Below are 17,467 nucleotides of genomic sequence, written 5' to 3'. Positions count from 1 at the left end.
GGGGGGTGTATGTTTGTGTCTACGTGTTTGTCTTGGACAGCTCCAGTCTTTCCGTCACTCAAGGTTGATCGGAGCCATGGTTTCGGGGTGCTTTTCTGAAAATAAGGGTGCGGCGGAAGTCAATGTCTGCCCTTGTCTTTATTGCCCAAACGGGCTTATTTGTTTTGCTTTTTCAAGAAGCACAGATATACATATGCTTTCGTGCTCTGAATGGCAATTGTCATGTGAGGCAAATTTCTTTGACAAAAGCCGGATGACTTATCTCCAAGACAATACGATTTTACATGTATTCCTGTCAGTTGTTATGCGATGTAAAACAGCAGTCAAATTACTTGGCAGTGCTTTATGCTTTGCTTTATTCAGATGTGATCTTGTTGTGAAGGCTGTCATGTGAAATCTGCCCTGTCGAATGTCACATTCCCCAAAAGTTTGCTTTTTTTACTATTACTATATAGAAATATTGCGTTCCTCTAAATCTGCTTCAATCAGGCTTTTCTGTTGGCCATCTCAAACAAGCCATCCCATGCGTAAAAGCATTTACTCTAACGATTACAGATGATGAAAAGACACGTCATGGCCAACGAGGCATGGTTTCGAACATAGTAGAGGAATAAATCATGTAGCAATGTGGAGAGCCGCCAGCGCCACAAGATACTCGCAGCTAATAGCCGCAGGGTTGGAGACATGTGAGGCCATTCCAACATGAAGCCAAGACCACAGGCAAAAAAGTAAATTCGGTTCATAATTACCCTGGAGAGACACAATCAACAATCCTAGCTAGTCCCAATGCAAAACAAGAAAATGAGGGAAAGTAAAATATTCATCATTCATTCATTCACTTCCGTACCGCGTATCCTTGCAAGGGTTGTGAATGATACAGGGTGCTGAATGTCCACAGACATATTGGATTTGCCCATGAGCATTTATGGTTAGATATTTTACCAAGATGAAAACTAGAAAGGTGTCGCCGAAAGAAAAGAAAATCTATTAACGACACGCCAATGATTTGGAATGTCTGGAAAAAGAAGGAAAACATGTATAGCCGACAAACTGCAAGATGAAAAAATTGGAAAAATTAAAAACACATTTGATGGCATGTTATCGAAGATCTTGTGACAACTCTTATTGGCAACAACATCCGGAAGGCAGGAGTGAAGGCTAAAATCTACTTCATGAATGGAAATACTCAGGCATGCCAGAAAATTAAAACTTTAAAACATTTGTATATAAAGGCTAAACGACTTTGGGCATAACATTTCATGGATGACAAAATATGGATCCTTCACCAACATGGATAGAATTTTTAAGGCTTTCAGAAAAAAGTATCAAGTGATGACTTCAAATAATGGGGCTCATCTGAAACACAGTAAAGGGAAGATAATGACTACTTCTCAGACGGGCTCATTATTCCAACGCATGATGGTAGCAGTAGCATTAAATCATGAGTGTACAGATGTATTTTTTATTAGACTTTTAAAAAAGATATTTTAAAAAACTGAAGGAAGATCGGTTACATAGGGGAAAATAATAACCCAAAAAGCGATTTAGATAAGTTGGAGGCTGTAGTCAGTCTTGAAATGTTGTCATTTGGCACCAGTCAGTTGCCGAGACGACTTACACACAAAGTCACGTTACTGAGTAAACTGAGCATGTGCTACAGAATTTTCCCTTTTTAATTACAATGTTGATAACTGAGAAATGAGCTTTACTGTTACAATACTTTTGTTTTGGAGTGCACTCCTTAAACTAACACTGTGTTTCTCGCCTCTAGGCATTAACTGACTGAACGGTTTAAGTGCTTTAAACAAGCATTGGACAAATAAAGGGAAAGATAAAGACAAAATCAATGTTTGTTTCTCCCCAGACAAATGAATGGTTTTCACTGGGGTGTAGCATTAAGAAGGCAATCTGAGAAACAACAATACCATGGGCTGTGAAGAAATGCATTTATCTACACTTCACTTGTGCTGTCGTTAAGTAGGATGTTTCATGTTCAAGATTACACTGTAAACTTTGCCGTAATAATGGGGTTGACAGTGATCGCACACAGGCAGGCGCGAAGCGACATCTTTTCCGTGTCTGTATCTTTTCACATTCAGGGTGAAGCCCTTTTTGAATTTTGCTGGCAGACTGCTTGGCTATTTAATTGATTGAATCCTTTTGCCAAGCATGATCAGTGGGGAGCATTTTGATGGACAGTGTTAAATGAATTTGAAACAGTAGATGAAATTAACGATGAAGGACATGAGGGTTTATTTTACTTTGTGTCTGTTCACTCATGTGAAATTGCTGAATTAAATGAAGGAATTGAATAAAGTGTCAAAATAAAATCCGTACAATGGGAAAGGGTAAAAAAAATGGAAAGGAATTTAGAAAAAAATAATACTGTTTGGTGAATCTTGAACAACAATTTAAAATGAGGCATTTGGTTTATACGCATGCATCCATGTTTCTGGGTGAGAAAAAAATTGGGTGCCTACATGCACTCCTTAACTTTTTCTTACAGATGTTTTGTGGTCATCAAAATTTTGTCATTTAGGGTGATATTCAATGAAAGTAACATGGTGAAAATTGGCTTGTAAAATGTTTGTCCGAGTCTGATGTATTTGTACCGTAGCAGGCACAATTTAAAGTCCAAATGGGCAAATGAGGTACCTCTCTCCATTTTTCGTAGATTCAATTTGTCTTGCTGATGTTGATTTTCCTTTTATTCCTGCAGTTTGAAGCTTACGTATTTGAGGGCTCGACAGGTGTGGTCCTAAACCTAACAATCGATGACAGAGATGACCCTGCAACGGGTGCATGGAGAGCCGTGTACTCCATAGTCAACGGAGATTCCACACGAAGCTTTCAGATTCAGACCAACCCAGACAATAATGAGGGAATGCTTTCTGTTGTGAAGGTATATAAGGCTAATACTTCTTTCTTTTCCTAAATGTTCTTGCTTTGACATGTTTTTTTATTTATTTAGCCTCTAGACTATGAAGGCACAGCATTCCACAAGATCTACATCAAAGTGGAAAATGAAGACCCTCTTATTCCGGATGTTTCTTATGGCCCTACTTCCACAGCAACTGTTCAAGTCAAGGTTTTAGACATCAACGAAGGGCCGGTCTTCTTCCCTGACCCGCTGGTTGTGACCAGGATGGAAAATATTCCAGTGGAAAGCTTTGTAGCCTCTCTTAACGCCACAGACCCGGATACATTACAGTTACAGAGTGTAAGGTAAGGAACTTAAATTAAAATAGTTGAACGACATCACTGTATTGTATATTGTCAGTAGGTGTGCAATGTTGCGTACACTTTTTGTTTCATTGAATTTCTGGCCTGCTTTCTGCTTATTGTTATCATCTTTTCCCCTGTATTTAGATGACATTAACAAATAGACCTTACTAAACACTCGCTAATGATAATGACCCGAAAAATAAAGCCACTCAAATGTGACATTACGAATCAAATCACTGAGGTGGCCCTGTTCACTATAAAAATTAATAGATTAATAGTTAAGTAAAATAGACAGCATCTTTATTGAGTGAGCAATACACTTCTTAAATATAAAATACTTAGAATTATGAATGATAATATTAAAAATATTGAATTAATCAACTGATTTCAATAAAGTAGACATGAATTGGCAGATTATGGCTTATAAATGTATTCTGTATGGACTGATGTGATTGCATTTTCAATTTAGTCACATTTTAAAAGACTTTTTTTCCTGATCTAAAAATACTCCATTTAACTTGTATTTTCTCTATTTACCACTTTGACACTAAACTGTTTAAACAATCTAAATTGTGAGACTCAAATGGTGTATAGTATATCAGAAACCCCAGATAGAAATGTTTCAGACTTGTTGGATTATAATGATGAGGTGAAGCTAAACTTTCTGCTTCTGATTCACATTTAAAACTTGAAACTAAAACTAGAAACGGATGTTTTTCAAATACACCCTATTTTTCAAACATGGTGTGTTTGGAAAAACAACACGACAAAACATCATTTCCATATGAATCATTCAGTCTCGCGGATATTATGCATACCAGCATCTTTCATTTTTAACTCAGTTATCTGCGGAATGCATTTCTTCACTTCACTTATAAGGCACTGCCTTTTTCGTCTCGCCACACATTGACATTGGACTTGCACCAGGGATTGTGACCATGCCAGTGCTGTGACCTGTCGACAGTTTGAGGACAGACACTGGGATGGTTGCAAATGGAGAATGAGGGAGCGTGCACAGAATGAAATAGCGGCTAAAAAGTAGACTCACTTCTCTTAGCTTTACTGCTGTCTGCCTCTGCATAAATGTGCAGGTGTTTGATTGTGTGGGCGAGACTGCGTGTGCATGATGCTGTGTGCGTTGGTACATGCCCTAGGTTCCACGGGTTAAATGAATTTGACATGGAACACAATGCGTCTGAGCCTTGGATCACTGTCGTCATTCAGAGGCAAAGCACGCACAGCTTGGATTTCCGCTTGTATATTTTCCATGTAAGGAGTCTTGGTAAATAAGACCAGTGTTTAGTCACAGAAGTGACCCAACAACCCACCAGTGCTTATCATTTAGTTTCCATGACAGCATTGGTGTTACCGGGTCAGACGCTTTAGAAATATGTTATATGAATGTGATGAAGGCAGAACGGTGGAAGAGGGATTAGCACGTCTGCCTAAAGTTCTGAGATTGAGGGTTCAATTCCCTAGTGGGATCCAAATTTCCTGTGTGGGATTTGCAAGATCTCCAAGTGCCTATGTGGGTTTTCTCTGGGTACTCTGATTTGACTCCCACATCCCTAAAACATGCATGGTAGGCTGGGTGAACACTTAAAATTGACCCTAGCAATGCAGTGAGAGTTTGAATGGTTGTTTGCCTTGTCGTGTCTTGCGATTGGCTGGTAAGCAATTCGTGGTGTCTTGCACTTACTGCCCAAAGTTGACTGGGAAAGGTTCCAACACCCCCATCTCCCTTGTGGTAAATGGAACAGAAAATGAATGAATTCATGTGAGAAATATGATTAGTTTGTAATGAAAAAAATGAAAATCAGACATAATAGAAGACAGTCAAGAGTCGATGATGAAAGTGGGAAAGTTTATACGAGATGAATCAACCAGCACATAAAATAGGGCCACATTTCCCAGCATGAACACTTGACATTTAAACATACCAAGCTGAAAAAAAAGTCCTTCTTAGGAATACTGTCACCACTGAGCTTCCTTTGTGAAATATAAAGTATTAATTATGGTAGTCATGACTCATATCTGAAAATATGCCATTTCTCAGTCTCAACCAGAAAGTGTGAAAAGTATAGTAAAATATACTTACTATGCTAATACGACATATTTAATCAATGACAGTGGCATTTTACTCTCTGCGCAAAATTGCACGAAAGGGTAATGAGACAGAGAAGTTGTATAAATTAAATATTTTTAATAGCTTAACGTGTGACATTACATTCAATTGTGTTCTTTGTGGTCATGTTCAATAAAATAAATAAAATATTAAAAATATATAATAAATATTATAAAAAAACTAATCAAAAGTGGTACCAGTTCAAATTAGTTAGACTTAACTTGTCCTTCCAGACGAGCCCAGTCTGATTTTACGAAGATTAATTTTTCTCCTTTCATTTCATTTCAGGGCAGTTTTTTTAAATTTCACAACAGGGTGCGCAGTATTTGTTTATCTAACGCTTAGTCCAACTCAGTTTCTGAATGTATGAATGTTTGCCCTGGTAACCCATTTGCAGCTTCTTTCGGGGGTCTTCTCACTCCAAAAAAAAAGTGTGTGCTGTGTCCCTAACCTTACTTTGAAAAATGAGAACATCTCATGAATCCAGGTCATGTATTATTCAGCAGCTCTCTTTTTGCTTTCACTCCTCACTGTGGGCAAATGCTCAGTGAGAGACATGGGACCTAAAAGAAGAGAAGAGTAGAAGCTTAGATTTCAGGCTCTAAGACTCGGGGGGTAGCTTTGAAGAGGCACGGGTTAAGTAAGAGAATAGGGCTGAAAGCCGCTCAATGCAATGCAAGGACAGGCTTTGGTGTGCGATATATCAATGTTATGAATGGCACAAAGGGTGACCGTGGATGCAGGTCAGACAAAATCATCTCTTGTTCTTTAAACCGTCATATGAAAAAAGACAAATAGATGTCTTTTGATCGACAAATGGACAATATCGTGTTCTTTCAAGCATCTTTTCAGCCACCGTAGCACTCATGGCAGCAATATTGATTGTAAGGGATTATCGTCAAAATAATAGATTTGCACTTTTTTTATTGCATTTACCCATTTTATTTTGCGTTCCCTTATTTGAATTACTCGTGTTATGGACTGTAAGGTCTGATTGATGGCCTCCATCACATCGTGACATCGTTTATATGAAACAAGTTTGTCTCAAAGTGAGGTCTGATACATGTCTGCATGACAAATTATGACCATAACGATGTTTTGAAGGAAATGGGATGCCACCTGAATTATGTATTTTTAGAAAACATTTTGAATAAATGCATGCTGTCAAATTTTCTCACAGAACGTAATCACAAGACATTTGTGAATGTCAGCCATCAATCTTGATCACTCGCATGTATCACTTTCATCGCTGGGATAAACACCACTAAATCTAGAGCAATCAATTAAAATCACACTGCTTTGTACTCAAAACAAGATGTCTCTAGCCTACAAATTGGGAACCTATTGGAAAAAAACCAACTAATGTCACTTTAGCGGACAACTAACCACTTTAGTAGCTTTCGATCCTTTTAGCTACATGAAACAATTAGAGGTAAGATAAATGCTGCCTCATTATTGATGCGAAACTAAATGAGAGTTGGCTGAGGCTACTCGGATGGTAGCAGTGTAAAAGCAGATCTTAAAGTATAAAGCAAAGAGTAAGGGAAAATAAAGTGTTTTTCTTTTACAGGCCCATTCACAGTATGTAGCCTCCTTGTCCTCACCCCATTCTTCGTCCCTCATCATCATCCCCCACCCTGCTCCGCCACCATTTCTGTTCCGCATCTCACGCTTTTCCTGCTGTGAATTTAAATGAAGTGCACAGTAGTTGTGGCCAAACAGAAGTCAGCAAACCCTTGTCCATATGAGTTTTGCTTGCACAAACTCTGCAAACATTTTATTAACATTGGCTGTCGGCCATTTCTCTCTCACTCGTTCATCTCACCTTTAGTTTGCTCTCAAGAGAGGAAGTAGTTATATAACTGTGTTAAATGAGCTGGATTTTGAGTAACATTGATTTAGGAAACTAAAAAACTAAACAAAGAAAGGACTACAACATTTATATCACTTATTAGCACTTTAAAAAAAATATATATTACTGTAAAAGGTATTGTATTTGGTGTGTTATTTTGACAGTGACAATGTAAAGTGTCTGTAATCTCAATTTTTCAATTTCCCAAGGTATTCCATGCTGCGAGATCCAGCAGGCTGGTTGACCGTCAACCCATTGCGAGGCACTGTCAACACATTGGCCTCTCTGGACCGTGAATCTCCTCATGTTTACGACAATAAATACAGAGCTCTCTTCATTGCCATTGATAACGGTAAGTCAAAACGAAAACTAAAGACGGGTACATTTTGTCTTATTCAGAATATTTTTGCATTTTTATTGGCTGCCATTGACAGACGAAGACATCTACTCCATTTCATTCAGAGGACTGGCAGAGAGTGATAATGTTTTAGCGGCATACATGTCCAATACATTCAATCACTGTCAGCTACTTCCAAATCCAATGGATTGGACGTCTATCCCATCAATGGAAACAAATACAATGGTTTATAAGACAAAATACTATATCCATATCTGTATTGCTTCATTTGAAACCTTTTATTCCATTATACATTTTCTGTGAAATGTCGAATTGTTATATAAACACCAATGCTAAACATCTTGCAATTGGCAAAGCAAAATAGGGCATTTATGGAAGGAGTTGCCAAATTCCTGCACAAGAGGTGGTTACTAGTCGGCATTGACAGAGGAGCTACTGGGTGAATCTCTCTCTAAACCCAAGGCTTTAAGAAAACCTCAAAAGTCCATTTCGTCCTTAATCTTGTTGATTATTTCTCGTGTGTGGACTGAACTCTCATCTGTTCTACTGTTCTTGCTGCGATCGTGGCAGATCCATTAGTGAGCCCGAGACATTCTATTAAAACACGGCAGAATGCTGTTCATGTGTTGGTGAGTTTGGCAGGTGTGAATGCCTGAATGAATGCTGAAAGATGATTGGTACGACGCAGAGGAGCTCTTTTGAAGAAAACAAAGAGGTCGAGAATATAAGCAAGGAGTACAGAACATGAACGAATGAATGGAGGACAGAACCTCTTCACATCTACATTGATGATGAACTGGTCTGATCCTTAAATAAGCACTCGCAGAAAGATATCGGCTACCTGTTGCCCATCTTGAGTGAAACAATCATTCATTTTCTGAATGGTTTATACTCACAAAGGTCGCAGGGGGTGGTGGAGCCTATCCCATCCAACTATGGGCACCAATAGTTAGCCTCTTAATGATATCTTTTCCAAGGGACCTTAAAGCCAAAATGACTAATTTCTTGCTTTGAAACCACTATAAACAAAGCAATCAAGCCTTGTGACAATGCGTTTAAGATTGTTTTTTACACAGCCTTAAGCTAATTTTATCCTTTGTTTTTCCATTCTGTCATTTGTCAGACAAAACAAAGGGCCTGCGTCGAAAAGCAGAGGCCATGATTCTCTACTCAATATTTATGTCAGGTCCTTTTACACCATGAGGTCAGCTGAGTGGAAATCACACTAGCGATTGAGTGAGAAAATGTAATCCAGGTGAAGAAAAGGAAGACAAACATACAACAACTACATGTGATATGAGGCGAAACAAGAAAGGATTGGTGGATTTAAGAAAAGTATGAAGTAATGACAATGTTGAGATAAGGGTCAGAGGTCATGTCCGCTGGACACTTTTCCACTATGAGTCTGAAGTCTGTCGGTTTCACCTTATTGCCAAAGCATCCAACCACAAGACCGGTAGTTGAAGCTTAGCTGCAGCTTTTGTCCCTTCCTGATGTGTGAAATTGACTCTGTCCTGATTGCACGCAAGCTTTTGAGTACACATACCTTTCACAGTCGAATATTTACAGAGAAGAGAATTGCTTGTAGTTGTGATTGTAAATGCATTTATTATTGTGGTGGCAATTTACGATGCTTATTTCGTCCCCACTGTATGCAGTCTGCATAGACTCTGTCTAGTAATGAGTTTCTGTTTTGGAGTTAATGGATTGGGAATGCGTAGCCTACTTTGCACTGAGAGAACCTGCAGAGCCACGTTATTGTAAGAAGGCTTGTGGGGAACTTGATGGACTGTTTGTTTTTATAAAGTCTGAACCATAGTTGCTGCTTTTAACACTCGAGCAAATTATCCCCAGCCTTTCTGCTATCCTCTTGGAACAACAGCTGTTCTTGCTTTTCACACCCCTTGAGTCTTTTGTTTTCAATGTCTGTGTGTTTGTGTAGAAGATTACAGTTCACTGACTATATTCTGTGTTTGTCTCAATTTTCAGTGACTTTTTGTCGTTGCCATGTGTATTACTGTGCTCCTGTGTGTTGTAGCTCACTGTTTCTGCTTCTGAATCAAGTGTTAACCAACCTCCCGGTGTGCACCATTTTTCACTGGGAGGCAAAAATACATTATGCACACCGTTCAGAGCAGATGTGGACAAATGTGCACATAATGTTGGTGTCTGGTTCCACTGCCTCCAGAAAACTGCACAAAACACCCAATCAGTGTTTGCTTGATATTCCTGGTTAGAATTGACAGTGGAATCAGAAGTTGTCAAACATTCTTCTCTTCTCAACACTTTAATTGGGATTTCAAATTGAAGAGGTGATTTATTATTTCTACAGAATTTAAAAAGCATCTAACTAACCCCTACTGTCAGTACTAGGTAGTTATTAGGCATGTCCCAATCACATATTTTAGCACCCAAGTCTAAGGCCAACTGTTTTTTTACTCCTTTTTAAAAAGATTTTATATGTATGTATATATATATATATATATATATATATATATATATATATATATATATATATATATATATATATATATATATATATATATATATATATATATATATATATATATATATATATATATATATATATATATATATATATATATATATATATATATATATATATATATATATATATATATATATATATATATATATATATATATATATATATATATATATATATATATATATATATATATATATATATATATATATATATATATATATATATATATATATATATATATATATATATATATATATATATTTACTGGGAATCATGTTGCTTATGTGAAAGTGGACTAATGTTGTTCCTTTTGCCCTCTGTGATCAACCTGCTTCGCACATCATCGGCAAAGTACTGTAATAATACATAATGACTCAAAGTGTCAGTCCAGCGTTTTCACATTCTTACACCAAAGGAACATAGAATAATCTTTACAGGGGGTCTCAAACTTATGGTCTAGAGTTGTTTGTTGAGGTTAGTCAAACTGAGCAACCATTGTGAGTCACTTGGCTGAAAAGAAATTCTACCTGACATGAAGTAGAAAGAAAATATGTATATGCCGCCAGGTGGTACAAATTAGATGTCTTTCCCAAAACGTGTCATGAAATAAGAAGTAAGCAACAAATAAAGACTTGTGGGTATCCATCTTCTAAAACCACAAAATATCACTATGATGGCACCTTCACTATTGAATGGACTCAAAGTTCGCTGCTCTGAAATAGAACAATTTTCCGTTGTAGGACCTGTCTCTCCAAGGCAAATTTTCTTATCCTTTGCTGCGCCGTCCATCATGGCCAAACACGTTTAACACTGCTTGAAACACACTGCTCCCACACATAAAATGAATGGGTTTCTACACCACAAAAAAGCATGCTGCTATCGCTTATGAGAAAAAGCCTTTAAGTGCACAGCGAATGTTGAGAGCCCATATTCTCGAATCACAGATTCGATGATCAAAAGATGTGTACTCCTACACAATTTTGCCTGTACAATACATGGCGACCTGAGAAAATAGAAGATAGATGTAATATATCTGTTTTAGCCTCCAGCTATAACTTATATTTTGTTCAGAACATCATTAAGAAAACCTATTGTCATTGGCCTCTTATTATTCTAGTACATGTACTCAAGATGACCACGCTCTGTGTATTACTTGAGGCGCAGCAGCACAAACTTGCGAAAGATAGTCATTACAAAGAGACTGAAGAATCTCACCCCCTCCCTGATGGCTGCCTTCAGTTCAGCGGTTGTTCTAGTTCCAGCAAGACGGAGCAAGCGCTAACAACTTCAAGATTTCCCGAGACTGACTGAAAGTGAACATTGGACTCCATGTGATTAATCTCAACACTGATTTTGAGTGGGCATCTGGCAGCTCAGGCCCTAGCGCCCCAGATTTCTTGCTTTTGTGCCTGTGCCTATGCAGGGAGACTCAGAACCATCACTGAACTGAAGGAAGGCGTCAGGGAGGGAATGAGAGCCATTTGTGCTGTGACTTGATAAAATACATTGCGCTGAATGGTGGTCATCTCGAGTACATTGGCTAGGATAAAGAAGAGACCATTTATACCATCATTTTTAAATCTGTTTTGAATGAAATAAACTAGTTGTGGCTGGAGTCACAGTTATCCACGCAAAATGATGCCTATAAAATTTGGGGCCTGTTTTTTGGTTACCCTGCTAAATTATGTACTAAGTCTACGGATTCGACACAAACAGAGTTGCAAAATATATAAAATTAAATAGAAATTTGGGGCGGATGTGAATGCCAGAATGTTTCCTTGTCCCTCTGTTGTCCTTAGGGTCACTTTGACTTCTAGTAAATTTCGCTTCTGCCAATGACTCTACAGAGACAGAGAGTGACATGAGCAGGCAGGTTAAGTGCCTTTCTGAAATGTGTTCTTGACCAGCCAATTATGACCCTGTGTCGTCACGAGCGAGGGTGACCCCGTCGTTAGGTTGAGAATCAAGGCATCTTGACCCAAGGTAATGGCGGTCTAATGGGAAGCACTCTGGAAAGCGTGGACACACTCGGCTCAATGCTGTTTTACCTCCCCCGCCTTGTTGCACTGCCTCATTAAGCCCAAATTCATACTGTTCTTTTTAGCACTGCCTCCACAAATTTGGACTCCCACGCCACAACGTCCCGAATGTGTCTCTGTGTTCACCAATGAATTGGAAAACACACACAAATAATTGTTCGCCGACAGAAATGTGTTGTCTTTGTCTATATAAAGGACAGCTTTGTACAAGGGAGAAAAATACTGAGCTTCATTTTCACCCTTTTCCTGTGAGGCAAATGTTTGAACCCTGCCTTCACCTTGCCGCTCAATAAATAATAATAATGCAATTTAAAAATCCCCCCTCCAAAAAAAACCCCATCTAATTTTGGGTATGATGCAAATTAGTGACACCTGGCATCTATGTATTGTTGAGAGATTTTTTTTTAAATAAACATCAAATTAGCTCCAAAATACAGCATGTCCCTACTTTTGTCCAGTAGGCATTTAAGGGTTAACAATGCTTGAGTTCTAAAATAAATAAATAACTGGTTTATTTGCAAACATCACAATAAAGAAAAGCACTTATAGTATGTGTTTGTGTAAAATGGGCTGAGAGTATCAGGGCCACTTCATTATTTATCATTTCCCCCCTGCCCGTTATCACTTTTTATAATAAGCAGCTGACAACTGATAATCGGAACTCGATTCGGAAAGTAATTTGCCCACCTGTCCCTCACACGGCTTCTCTCCCTAAAGTCATTTCTCTTGATGACATGCGTCTCCTGTAATTGGCTGTGGCTGGATTCATTTACAGTTCTGATCAACCAATAAGATTAGTCTGGTGTCATGTGGTAGGGTTTCGCTCCGGGGATGCAGTGAAAAAAATGCTGTAAAAATAAAGTGGCTTATCCAGTGTGAATTTCAACAACTAACATGCCCATATGCCAACCAAGGATCTAACACTGTTTACACACACACACATTAAAAATAGAGCTGAGATCAATCCATCTCAGAGCAATAATTAGCAGTTAGAAAAAGTTGGATGAACAGCGGCAATAGCTCTATCAATAAAGTTATGAGGCTCAGGTGTGAAATGGCACATGCACGGTGTCTGTTGTGCTTGTAATGTTACAAGAAACTGCAAATTAATCTGCATGGAAAGAGTGAGTTTAAAGTTCCATGCTGTTTTAAGCTTCCTGTTGAAGACTTTGTGCATGTAAAGATAGTTTCTTCTGTTTTGATGAGTTGATACTGCTTATCAACGTCAGTTCGCTTTGAGAAATGATGTATTTCAGGTGTATTTAAAACCTGACTACCTTAGGACCGCTGTTTTACGTTACCCTAACAATGTTTGTACATATTTGATTTTGTAATAATGTAAATTTCCTTTAAATTATTGGCCTCATATTTCCCCCTTCAGTCCGTTAATAAGGCAAACAGTATTAGACGTCACATTTGAAACTGACCCACCTACAAAACAGTTTATTGCTTCTCAACAAACATTATAAAAAACACTGCTAAGAAAACAAGTGAACAAGACAAGAGGGGATTCTTCAAAAAGCCATCTCTTGGAAAATAATTGAAAGAGTGATCCATTACAATACTTAAAAGGTTTTCTTTTGTGGGTGGGTGGCATTGAAATTTTCCATTCACCTCAGATAGAGACATCACTTCTTAACTCTAAAACCTCGGGTATCAAATAGACAAATGAATAGATTGTTGTTGCTTTCAGTGTTCATGGCACAGGGTGGGAGTGGGGGGGGTCGCGCTCCTGGCATCCAGGATAAGTGCTGTTTACAGAATGGGCACATTTGGAAAAGGCTGTAGTAGATAACGCTGTAATCATTTCTACACCCTCAACAATTTCTACAGGTCAATTTTTCTTGTACTACTTCAGAGAGTGCAAGAAAAAAAATAAATGGAACTAGTAATTGCACCAGGCCAAAATAGGGTGAGAAAGGTAGCAGCAGCACTTGAGACATTTATTTGAAAAATAAATAAATAATAGTACCCGTGGAGGAATGGGGAGAAAATCTCAATTTGTAGCACCCCGACATGTGGATTATCCCTGACAAGCACAAGAGCCAATGAGTCTGCTTTGGCCCGTCATCTGTGGACTTGCCGCGGGGCTTCGGGGTGATGAAACATGCACCCACGGGCAGATGTCAACAGTTGGAGGCAAAATAACTATAAGTAAGATGAACAATGTGTCTAACTCTGGAAAACACGCTCTGTGTTATTTCTTGCACCCGAGGCAAATTGCAGACATTTAGGGGTTCAAAAGGTAGCAAGTCACATCCAAATGACTAATAAGGTGCATTAAATATAGACTTTTAGGCAAGTGGACCGGCCAGGTTAAATCTAAGGTAGCAACAATTAGGTCAGAAGTCATAATTAAGACCTTATTGGGATTCATTAAAAAAACGGATTGCTTTGCAATGACCTGTTTGTCATTTGTTTAAAAAAAAATGTGAAAATGTAGTGAACTGGAGCTTTGTTGTGTCACTCGGTTCATTTTCAAATGACAATGTTTCTTTCCTTGTCTTTGTCCGACTTAAAGACTGACATATACATTATCTGGAGGGGGAAAAAATGAAATACATCTTTGCCAGATTGAAGGCTGTGAAATGATGCTTCTTTTTTAAAGTGTCTCTGGGCTACGGTTATTTAGTTATGAAGTGGGGGGGAAAGCAAAGACATCCAAAAAGATTTATGGACCAAAAACAACTTTGTTCTTCATCATGAATAATTTATTTTGCATCCTTTCATTTTGTTTCTTTACCCTTTGTTTAATGTACCTGGAGTCTTCTTTATGTTTTACTTTTAACATAACCTCACTTGTTTACTTTTAAGGTGCTTTTTTTTACTACTTGCCAGTAGTTTCCATGAATCACAAGGTTTTTGGAATTGGAAATGGGTGTGTAATCCAAACATTTATGACATTAATGTCACGCAGGAGAAAGCAGACAAAATTGACTGATGCACGAGCGCTTGAGTGTAGACCACATTCATTTGCGAACAGGAGGTGACAAGCTTCGTTTGCAGCTTGTCAAGCATGTAAATGACTCCAAAAATGTGTCTATTTTAAGTCTTAGTATAGATGTCACTTTACAACATAAGCTGATTAACACTAAAATTATATTTCCTTATTTATTTGTACCTTCATCTGGCCAATATTTGGTTTGCGGTGACATTATAGAACAAATGCCTTGTCTTTTCTTGTCACATGTGATTTATTTTCTATTAACGTTCAGGCCAAACATCCATCCAAAGTAGTCTAGTTGTCATGGTTACTGGAAAACAGAAAGCCCGCTCTTTCGTTGCCATGTTCCATAATGTTACAAGCAAGTTATTGGGTGAAAAATTACACATTGATTTGTACCAGAAAGCAACTGATGGACTGCAAATTGCTTAAAAGGATTAGTGTATGTTTTAAAGAACAGTCTTGTGATTTTTTTTGTTAAAAAGTGTGTGAATGTTTGCTATTCAGCTATTATCCTGCCGTCTTTTTTGTTTTTAGACATTTTATTCCCAATGGCATTATACTTCATCATTGCAATGTTTTTCATAAATTGTATTTTCACCCAATTAGAAATAGGACCAAACCAGTCATGTTATTGTGTGTACTTTTGTACCTCGTCGCCAACACAAATTCCATTCCCCTTGACATTTCTTTTTAATCACTGTCTTGTTAGAGCCACAGTACATCACCTTCTCCCTCCTCTAAATTGTCTGCAAATAATATTAACAAGGAAAGGTGGAGGAACCTACTTCCCAATTATAGATCATATATAGAGGTGTTAATTGCAGATATTTCTCTGGAGCAATGTTAGATGCTGTGTTATTTCTTTTCAATAATCCATAATTTCAGTTAAAGAGATGTCGCAAATGAAAATAAAAGCAAACTTGTATAACAATTTAACCAAGGACAGTATGCAAACAAAAAAAAAATCAATCAACTAAACAGAATATAAAACTCTTTACCACTACAGATGAAATGTATGATGGCACTTTGCCGGTATGTTGTTGTAAATAGAAATACATGTGAATCTCCTAGCTTGAATACAATGACAGTGCCTATTTAAAATAGTCTTCACAATATTTTGATCAGAAACATACTTTATTTTACTGGATATTGCCTCTTCTACTATGCTTATATAGTCTAGTAGTGCACAATACCAGAAGCAACACTCCCAGGGTTATTTGGCCAATTTGTCTCGCAAACTGATGAATTCTTTTTCTTGTATTTATTTCTTTTGTGCAGGCAGTCCTCCGGCAACAGGTACCGGCACATTGATCATCCACCTGGAGGATTTCAATGATAATGCACCCTTTGTAGTGCCATCTGTAGCACGGGTATGTGAAGATGCCCATGATATGAATGTAGCCATAGTTAGCGGACAGGACAGGGACCTCCCACCCAATGGCGCACCCTTCAAGATAGAGTTGGGAAAACAACCAGGCTTGGACAAAACCTGGAGAGTTAAAAGTGTCAACTGTGAGTATTTTGCATACATTCTACCATATATACTACCCTGTTTATCTGGATTTATACATTACTGATCTGTCAGTACGATATAATTGCTATTTATTTCATGCACTCATACGGTTAAACACGAAAACAAGTTAGAATCTGCACTGGAGATGAAGAGTGAAATGATTGGGCTATGTGTGTGTGTGTGTATGTGTTTGTAGGCAGACAAACAAGAGATTTTGCATACCGACACCAATGTCTTTTGTGTGTTTGAGTGACAGGGCAGAGCTAAATCTTGCCCACAGGTAATATTTCTGACTGACAGCTTGTGAAGGGAGGAATAAATGCTCCTCAGTTAGTAATTATGAGTGTGCCTGCATGCGTAAACATAAACTAAAAATAGTTTTGCCTTACAAGCAAATGTACGAAACTGGCACGATACGGTGCCAGTCATCCTAAAACTACTCACTTCACAGCAAGGAGCACTTTGGCACATCTAACACTGTGACATGGTGTATCCCTGTTACAGATACAAATTCGGGGTATGGAACTGGCACAAGCAAGGTTAAATGACATTTTACCAACAGTTAATGCCAATTTCCATTGTTTTGGTTTAGAATGGTTCCTGAACCTACAACTTCAGTACTTCAGCTGAGTCGTTACAAAACTTCCAGTGGCCTTTTTTGGATGGATAAAGGGTTAAACATAAAATATTGCCTCAGAAAATGCATTCAGAAAAGTTTCTTTCTACCTTGAACATTTCTTTTGCACTATTGTGGCACCTGTCATTGTGTTTTAAAGGGTGGACGAAAATATTTGCTTTTGCACTATTGTGGCACTTGTCATTGTGTGTTTAAAGGGCGGACATGAGAAACATAGGCTTTTGGCCTGTATTGGTTTCTTCTTTGTGAATAATAATCCAAA

General features: G+C 38.0%; 1 protein-coding gene across 1 annotated transcript in view; it reads left to right on the top strand.

Moving 5' to 3' along the window:
- cdh13 (cadherin 13, H-cadherin (heart)) overlaps nucleotides 1–17,467 on the top strand; it is a 137,231-nt gene that overhangs the window by 111,765 nt on the left and 7,999 nt on the right. The window contains exons 10-13 of the mRNA XM_077710933.1: nucleotides 2,720–2,902; nucleotides 2,972–3,225; nucleotides 7,412–7,554; nucleotides 16,334–16,567. Coding sequence (XP_077567059.1) covers nucleotides 2,720–2,902; nucleotides 2,972–3,225; nucleotides 7,412–7,554; nucleotides 16,334–16,567 — 814 coding nt within the window. The remainder of the gene's footprint in view (nucleotides 1–2,719; nucleotides 2,903–2,971; nucleotides 3,226–7,411; nucleotides 7,555–16,333; nucleotides 16,568–17,467) is intronic.

This window comes from Stigmatopora nigra, chromosome 2 (assembly GCF_051989575.1).
Source record: "Stigmatopora nigra isolate UIUO_SnigA chromosome 2, RoL_Snig_1.1, whole genome shotgun sequence".
Taxonomy (NCBI): Eukaryota; Metazoa; Chordata; class Actinopteri; order Syngnathiformes; family Syngnathidae; genus Stigmatopora; species Stigmatopora nigra.
The sequence above is the reverse complement of the archived record's forward strand: the minus strand, read 5'-3'. Positions and strand labels throughout refer to the sequence as shown.